Source organism: Epinephelus moara, chromosome 13 (genome assembly GCF_006386435.1).
Source record: "Epinephelus moara isolate mb chromosome 13, YSFRI_EMoa_1.0, whole genome shotgun sequence".
Classification (NCBI taxonomy): domain Eukaryota; kingdom Metazoa; phylum Chordata; class Actinopteri; order Perciformes; family Serranidae; genus Epinephelus; species Epinephelus moara.
Window position 1 is genome coordinate 1,880,898 of NC_065518.1, and position 9,156 is coordinate 1,890,053.

The 9,156-nt window shown below is 42.8% G+C and overlaps 3 protein-coding genes across 3 annotated transcripts in view; 2 read left to right on the top strand and 1 right to left on the bottom strand.

Annotated features, from left to right (window-relative positions):
* LOC126399505 (proton channel OTOP3-like) overlaps positions 1-6,189 on the top strand; it is a 7,604-nt gene extending 1,415 nt beyond the window's left edge. Inside the window, exons 3-7 of the mRNA XM_050059519.1 lie at positions 2,265-2,323; positions 2,444-2,598; positions 4,980-5,662; positions 5,733-5,897; positions 6,019-6,189. Coding sequence (XP_049915476.1) covers positions 2,265-2,323; positions 2,444-2,598; positions 4,980-5,662; positions 5,733-5,897; positions 6,019-6,189 — 1,233 coding nt within the window. The remainder of the gene's footprint in view (positions 1-2,264; positions 2,324-2,443; positions 2,599-4,979; positions 5,663-5,732; positions 5,898-6,018) is intronic.
* plaub (plasminogen activator, urokinase b) overlaps positions 1-9,156 on the top strand; it is a 396,726-nt gene that overhangs the window by 351,638 nt on the left and 35,932 nt on the right. The gene's annotated exons all lie outside the window — the stretch shown is intronic.
* Positions 6,123-9,156, bottom strand: part of hid1b (HID1 domain containing b) — a 24,873-nt gene continuing 21,839 nt past the window's right edge. Inside the window, exons 18-19 of the mRNA XM_050059346.1 lie at positions 6,973-7,131; positions 6,123-6,823 (exon numbers count right to left, since the gene is read on the bottom strand). Coding sequence (XP_049915303.1) covers positions 6,760-6,823; positions 6,973-7,131 — 223 coding nt within the window. The 3' untranslated portion in view covers positions 6,123-6,759. The remainder of the gene's footprint in view (positions 6,824-6,972; positions 7,132-9,156) is intronic.

Here is a 9,156-nt window from a genome sequence, read left to right on the forward strand (position 1 = left end):
GAAGGCCGCCTCGGTCTGTTTAAACTAAAAGGGTTCCACCAATATGTCTACCCTACGAGGCGGAAAATTGGGCACCTCGGATCAACTCGCCAATCCGGCTCTGTGTGTCTAAACGCTCGCAGCTTGCCGGCAAAACGGCCCAACATTCACTGAAAATCTGGCAGTGTAAAAGGGGCTCAAGTCTCATTGATCCAGTGGTATGCTCCGTGCTTCTCAAACAGAGAGCTCTTTCAGATGGGATACTGAACTAAAATTAAAAGTTATCGATGCTCTCCTCACAGAGAGAGACTCCATTTTACCTCACTGAACACTGCTGCTTTGATCAGTTAGTTAGTTTGTGTTATTGTGTGACTTTGGTGAATCCGCAGTAACCCTTTAAAACACTAAAGTCACACAAAACACAAACCAGCAGCTCCTGTGTTCAGTGAGGTAAAATTATTGTTTTTGTCAAAGCAGTCTGTCTTTGATAAGAGCGTGGATATGTTTTGTTTTAAGATCAGTTCCAGGGCTGTCTGTTTGGAAGTACTGAGCGTGGGCTGAGCGATATGTCCTGAAAATTATGACACGATATTTTTCGGCTATATCTGGATACACTATATAGATCTCAATATTTTTCAGTCTCCTCGAAAGCATTTCCAATGATGTGACAAAGTTGTGGGGAAGACTTTTTTGTTGTTGGTTTTTTCCCAGAAAATATTACCACAATGAGATGTTTGATCAATAATCATCAATAATGTGGATATAACGACTAAGTGATTTCAGGCAAGCGTTAAAACAAATAGAAAAGTCTGGTCACTTAAGTGTATTGCAGCCTGTAAAATTAAGGAAAAAAACATTTATGTCCTATCACGATACAGTGATATCCAAAATGTAAGATGATATATAATCTCATATCTTTTTTTTTTTTTTTTAAAGATATTTTTATGGGCTTTATTGACAGGACAGAGAGTGAAATGGGGAGACAGAGAGAGAGTGGGGACTGACATGCAGCAAAGGGCCATGAGCCGGATTCGAGCCCGCGGCCGCTGCAGCGAGACAATGCCTCTGTACATGGGGCGCTGGCACTATCCACTACGCTACCGACGCCCCTATAATCTCATATCTTGATAACGATATAACATCTTCATGTTGCTGAGACCTATACTGAGCATACAGCTGGATAATTGAGACTTGGATTATACTGCACAAGTTGTGTGAGACTTTGTAAACTGATGTTTTGATATAGTTTTGCTGTTGTTAAACGTGGACCCCAATGACTTCAATTCATCGATATTTTTCTCAAGTTTTGGATTCTTCGTTCACCGTGAAGGCATGTGAGAAAAACAAGGTTTTCTCCACAAATTCATTTAATAAACTTTTTATAACATGTAGAAATGAGTGACAAAGCCCGCCATAAGTGGAGCTCAAGTCATTTTAAATTAAGTTCCAGAAGAAGTATAAACAGTGATATAATGAAAATCAAGTGTCTTTGTTGCTATTGCTCAACAGAGACAACTGTAAGAGGCAAATAATGGATAATGCTAAATTGTACAACAGCACAGAAACATAACAAGGACACTTATGACTTTAAGTTACACGACATCCATCTAGATTTTGCTAACATTAGGCACCATAACAGGTGTGCAAACGCAAAATTTTGATACGTACAGCAGGTGTAAAATTTTCAAGAATTAAAGCTTACAAACCTGATCACTATTAAATAAATGTCCCTTAAAATAATATTAAAAATGCCTTGATAACAATCACCCTGTCAGCTAAATTCAGGATATGTGCAACAAAATATTCTCATTTCATACTGTAGGTCCACTTACCAACTTTTTTACAAGAGGTTTCAGCTGCATCTTTGGTCATCATCAGTCAGTGGAATCGGCTCGGTGACGTAATGTTTCTAAATCTAACAAATTGTTTAAATTAAAGCCTCAAATTATATAAAAATCTGCACGTTTAAGGGACAGGCTGCTAAAATAAACTTTAAATTATGAACACTATTAATGTGAAAGTTGGCAGACGAGTTCTTTGAAAAGTTTATTATATATAAGAAATTGCTTGACTGACTTCAAATTAAAAATTCAAAATAACCCCTGTGACTCCGACAGGTTTTGTGTCATTATTTGTCTCCTTCAGTTTATTTTAACCTTTTTTTCCTGTAGCACTTTAACACTGTATTATGTAAAAAGATCTCAATGAATGAATCTTTAAATTCTTTCTGTTTTGTTCTCAGGACTCGTTGTGTTTATTACTGGATAACTGTTTGTCTTTTGCAGACGTATTTACTGTGGGCTCACTCCAAAGACTGCATCCACCGACACAAGATCATCACCAGGTGCATCATCACTCCATATGTTTGTTATTTCCAGCTTCAGGTGTGTGTTGTTTTTGTACGTGTTATTTTTTAACCTTCATATTTGACTGTGTGAATATTTGCATGCTGCGTTCGACACAGGTCGGGGTTGATGATGATCCTGTCGGCCGACCTGCTGCTGTGGCTGAACGCAGTGACGGAGGACACCATCCACGAGGAGATCGAGATAGAAAAAGAAGACGGGCTTTATTTCGGCAACACAAGCTCATCTGAAGGAGACGTGTCTGATGCAGCAGGTAGATGAACCTGATGGGTGTAAATCAAACCTACCTTGTTGTGGGTTCAAGCCCAAAGAGATGAAACGCTTCTGTGTGTGAGCGGGTTTATTATTTTACAAGTGTTTATGGCACATTGTAGACACATGACATTTACATCAATGGTTGGACGTTGAGACCAAATGCTGCTTAAGAAATATCCATCCAGTCAGCCTGATGGGGGCGCTATAATTAAAGGACAACTTGGAAACTATGCTGTGAGTCCAAGTTACACAAAAATTAGTACAGACATCCATCTATCCTCACTCAACAAATCTGCCCCACAAATCACTTTAATCAGCCTGACTACATTTTCCACCATTTTGAATTAAAAAAAAAAAAAAAGTATTTCTGACATCTCCTAAACCGTAGGTTTGATTTCTAACAAATTTTCTTTGGATCATTGCTGAACCAAGATGGTCAAATGTTATCAAAAGCTTGTTGCTATCTCGTTGCATTTTAAAGATACTTAGCCTACTAATGAATTTCAATCTTCACCAAAGTTGCAGAAAATGTCTAGCCTGGAAATCCAGACCCAAATCTAGAAAGATTTAGGGTCTGGCTATGAGTAATGCAAATGGCCCAACTCGAGGGGCGGCACCAAGCATGCATTTGAAAATATCACTGCACGCAATTGGATAGCACTACGACCAATCACAACAATACACGGGGTGACGTATCCAGAGCTTAGCTACCAGCAGAGCTAACTGGTAGATTAGACTCTTGCTGTATCCGGTCAGCAAAACAGCAAAAACGTCCTTCTTGCAAAGGAAAGACTCGAGCGCCGTCTTCTGTTCCTCTTTTAGAGAAAAAGCCAAGTCTAACTCGTTCATTGTAGCGGCCAAAGCCATTTCAAACAACTGGTGTTCATCCGTAGCCATCTTGCAATGTTTACTGACTGATTCCGGACTTCATCATCGCAGCACTGTCGTCATCTGTTTAGCTCGCCTCTGGCCCGCCTATATCAGATACACCGATGTGATTGGTGCTGCTCTTCTCCAACGGCGTGGGTAATGAGCATCATTACTGATTGCCAGAGTGACTCGCTGAGCAAATTCAAATTGTGCTCTCGCGAGAACTCTGGATTTCCAGGGTAGAAAATGTCCACATAAATACCCTAAAACATACCCCAAAAGTTTCCTTCAAATTGACCACTAGGGGGCACCAGAAATGCAAAAAAAAAAAAAGAAAGAAAGAAAAGGGACTTTGCAAAACACAAATCGGACTATAAATCAGAAATTGTTTGTACAATAATTACAAAGCTAGCATAACAATGTTGAACCATGTATGCATGTATTTTTTGGATATCTCAGCCTAAACCAAAGGTCCTATTTGTATGAAATTTTTGTACCAAACTGCAGATGAAGAGCGTGGCCGACAGAGATACGGATGTAAATGAACGAGCCTCCATTCAACTGTCATTAAACCTGATAAACGCAGGTGTCTGAAACTGTCAAAGCTCTTGATCCTACACAGCTTTTAACTGCTAACAATCTGTGTTGGCTTGAACCCTGAAATCGCCGCCTGCAACTAAATTATCACACACACTGATCGGCTAACACATTAAACCACTGACAGGTGAAGTCAGTAACACTGATCATCTTGTTACAATGCAATATTCTGCTGGAAAACCTTCAGTCCTGGCAGTCATGTGGACGCCAACTGACATGCACCACCCACCTGAACACCATTGCAGACCAAGTACACCCCCACATGGCAGCAGCAATCCTGAAGGCAGTGACCCCCCAGCCACACAGCAAAAACTGCTAAAATGGCCAGAGGATGGTGATAAAGAGTTCAAGTTGTCGACCTGGCCGACAAAATCCCCAGATCTCAATCCGATCAAGCACCCGTAGGACGTGCTGGTACCCCACCTCACAACCCACAGGACCACCAACACCCTGGTGTCTGACACGGCAGGACACTGCCAGAGGTCCTGTGCTCATACCTGGACAGGTCGGAGGCCTCATTGTGGATCGGACTGGCTTTGACCTATCGACACATGGACACAGGACCTCTGGGGTACCGGCATGTCCCGTGGACCCTTGATCAGATCGGCATCTGGGTTATTTAGAAGCCAGATCAACACCTTGATGGCTTTGTCACATTCCTCAGGCCATTCCTGAGCAGGTTTTATGGTGTGGCATGGCGCACTGTCCTGCTGGGGGGGCACTGCCATCAGGGAGTGGGATTGGTCTGTAATGTCGTTTGGGTGGCTGGTGCGTGCCAAGTAGCATCCACGTGAACACCAGGACCGAGGGTTTCCCTGCAGAACATGTTACTCACTTCACCTGTCAGTGTTTTAATCTTGTGGCTGACCAGTGTGTATTTTCTCACGTGTCTTCCTTCACGCCGTCTTTCAGGAATTCTAAATTCGACCTTCTGTCAGTGCACTGCGAGCGCAGCCTGCCTCACCTTCAGGAAAGGCTTTGAAATCCTGTTTCCCTTCAGCATGGAGTACTACCTGATGGCAGGCTGCATGATCTATGTGATGTGGAAGAACGTGGGCCGCAGGATGAGTCCAGGTCCCCACCACGTCGCTCAGAAGCTGACCTTTCGTGTCGTCTATCAAGGCGGGGTCATATACGGCCTTGTGTTTGGCATCCTGGTGCTCGTAGCGGGAGTGGCCGTCTTCATTTTCTACCAGGTCTGGGTGGGCCAGCAGCAGCTCCGCCTCACCGCCTTCCACATATTTTACGGCTACCATTTAGCCGTGATGCCCGTCATGTCTCTGTGCTCGCTGGCCGGGATGCTGGTCCACAGACTGGAGATGAGGGCGAATGAATCGGGACACAACCCGACTCGCAGCCTGGATGTGCTCCTCCTGCTCGCAGCAGCTCTGGGCCAGCTCGCCCTCTCCTACTTCTCCCTGGTGGCGGCCCTGGCTTTAGGGACCGACAGCCCTCTGGGGGACCTCGACCTGTCCTACTCCCTCCTCAGCCTGCTGGAGCTCATCCTCCAGAACGTCTTCATCATCGAAGGCCTCCACAGGCACCCAAACCTCCTCGCCAAGAAGAAAGAGAGGCAGCGGAGCAGCATATTCAAGGTACCTGCGTTTCATGTGAATGTTCTGTAAACTGAAACGAGTCAGTGATTAAAAGGTTTTGTTTCCACAGCCGAAGAAAAAGGTTGCTGTGCCGATACAAGAGGAGAGGAAGACGGATATTTCACTGCTGGAGGGGAACACGTCAGCTGCTGCTCAAGAGCATGATGGGAAAAAACCCTGGACCAAGAGAGCGATACAAGAAATCTGTGCTTTCCTCATTCTCGCCAACATTATGGTGAACTCATGTTTTTATTATCTGATTTATACAGTAACTAATAATCAAATGGTTTTTATTAATAAAGTTTCTTTTTTCTTCCTGCGTTCATGCAACACGTCCACGTTCCCTCCTCTCGCAGCTGTGGGTCATCCCTGCGTTTGGAGTCCACCCCCAGTTTGAGAACGGCCTCGGGAAACAGTTTTTCGGCTTCTCCGTCTGGTTCGTTCTGGTGAACTTGAGTCAGCCGCTCAGCGTTTTCTACAGGATGCACTCTGTGGGAGCTTTAATGGAGCTGCTCATCTCCGCGTGACGAGCAGCGGCGGCTTAATGTGACTATTGAAGGAGATATTATAGAAATGTGTGGTTGAAAAAAACCAAACATGGTACATATTTATTAGTTTATACATTATATGGCCAAAAGTATGAGGACATCCTTCTACAGTTTTGGTCTGAGGCTGTTTTTTAATAGTGTGTTTTCTTTAAATGCAGTTAAAGAACACAATAATGTTTGTCTGTCAACAGTTTGGTTTGTCTCTGTCCTGTTTCAGCGTGACTCCTCTGTGCACAAAGCTCCATTAAGAAATGATTTCCCACTTTGTTTGGCTGGAACTTGTGAATAAATCAATGTTCAATAAATGTCAGATTTAATGACTGTTTGGCATCGCTGGTGACACAGGTCTGTGTGTGACACACACTAACTTCTGTTTGACACATTTAAACATCCTTCATTTTAGTTTCAACACTGAAAGTTGGCAGGAAGAACGAAGCATGACATCATCACTGCTTGTTTTCTTTAAATAACACCAGAGAAACGTTCCTCTGATCTCAGGTCAGCTGCGAGATCTCGTTGGTAGCGAGTGTGTGAAGAGAACCTGCTGCTCTAAATCCTCTGGATCTCAAAGAGCCGTATGTCCGTGTCGTACCAGATTGGAGGATCCACGTTGCTACGGTAACAAGAGTCAGAGAAGAAAAACAAGTCATTGTTAAAACTCAAACCGTGACGACCAAAAGATTTTAAAGAGTCAAGACTTGTCGGGCCAGTTTGAGATCAGACAGCTCTGTTGTCATTTTTAAAACACGTGAAACTGTTTACCGTAGGTAGATGACGCCCCACATGTAGGTGCGGAACCACATGGCGGTGCCGGCGTTGGCTTGGTACTTCCTGATGAGGATGGGATGAGGGACGGGCAGGAGGCCGACCAGCGTGCCGTGTTGAAGGAACTTTAGGATTTCTGACTCGTCTGTCAAACCCCTGAGAAAGACAACAACACTGAAACTGAGCTCAACGATTAAAGGGACAGTTTACCCAAAGATCAAAATCCGTTCTCTCTCTCACCTGTCGTGCTGTTTATCAACTTAGTTTTGGTGTGAGCTGCAGAGTGTTGGAGATATCAGCTGTACAGATGTCTGACTTCTCTCTAATACAATGGAACTTCACAAAGAGCTCATAAAGAAATAACTGATTGTGAGCATTATTATTGGGCAGTGATCAGACTGCAGATCTATGGCATGTTATGAATTTTGACTAACGTAAAGACAGGATGAAAAGAAAGCGTCTTGTCCAGTAATGACTCAGAGCTTCATACTGTGGAATCACTGTCACACACTTTGTAATGAACAGACAAAGCACACTGAGTCGGACACTGATTTAATCAGGGAAAATACCCTTACTGACGTGCATATGGTTACCATGGTTACATGTATGCATTAGCATAAAGAGGTTATGGGATACACGTGACCTTTATCAGGGTCCTTTATGAGATCATGGACAGATTTAGATTTGTTTAGCTGTTGCTACAATCTCATATCTGCATCATGAGATCCTGTGGTTGGTTCGTTTCCTTTCACACCACAAACAAACTGCACCAGAGTCCGTTTGGAAGACACAGCTTTTCAAGTGGTCTCGGTTCGGTTGTTTGGTCTGCACCAGGGTTTGACTGACAGCTTTCACACCAGCTCAAACAAACCGCACTAACAAACAGACCTCAGTTCATTTTAACCGATCCAAACAGGTCAGGAGTGAAAGCACGCTGAGGTTCGTCCTATTTACTGGAGATGTGAATGACGTTTCCATTGCATGAGAGCCTCATCAGGGTGTCTACAAGTGTCAGACAGTTCAATCTAATGCTTTTTAGACACGTTCAAGACACGTTTTAACCAAATTTAGGACAGATTTTTGGACAAATCATGTTTTACTTATTTAAGCATTGCAGGTCAATCAATCAATCAATCAATTTTATTTATAAAGCCCAATATCACAAATCACAATTTGCCTCACAGGGCTTTACAGCATACGACATCCCTCTGTCCTTATGACCCTCACAGCGGATAAGTCAGGTCAAGGTCAGTAGTGTATATGTGATCTTGTGCAGAGGTAAGTGCTACTAGAGTCAGCGAGTTAAGTCAGTCTACATTTTGCCAACAGGTCAGTGCAAGTATGAAGTAAAATGTCAGTATTATAGTTTTTAAAGATCTGTAACATTAGAAATGTGAAACTTTTAGAAAGACATCACTCGTTCTCACAAAAAGAAATTTTAAAAAAAAGGATAAATGAAATTAGATCAAATGTTTAAAGCAGTTAATCATCACAAATTTCAATTTAAGACTATTTCATGACATTAAAGGCCTTATTGTTCCAACACTAAGTGTAAGACATTTTAAGATGGGGTGGTAATGACTGTTACCTAGGAAACTGAGTGATGGCTTGTGACTCCAAAAAGGATTAAAATATAAATGAATATTTGTGTTTTTTTCCTTTATCAAATGACCATAGTATAAGCAGGATAATGTTCTTCGAGGTGTTCATAATCAGGACTCAATGGCCCTGCTGCTGTTCAATAATCCCTGATAATGGACACTTCGTTGAGCATCATCTCGTACTTGATAAAAGATTTTTAGCTCAAACTCAAAGAGCCTCCGAAGCATCTCAGATTGCGAACCAACACCATGGAGCGCCCTTAAAAATAAGATGGACAGTCACTGTTTTTGTAATTCTTCCTTCTTGCTCTATTCTTGAAGAACACCTAATTTTCTATTTCAAAATGCCAACACAAGTTTTGTTTCCCAGAGCAGAACTCTGTATTTTGCCTTCAATAACTGGGATGTTAAAGGGATAGTGCACCCAAAACTGAAAATTCAGCCATTATCTACTCACCCATATGCCGAGGGAGGCTCAGGTGAAGTTTTAGAGTCCTCACATCACTTGCAGAGATCCAAGGGGAGAGGAGGTAGCAACACAACTCCACCTAATGGAGGCTGACAGCGCCCCAGATTCAAA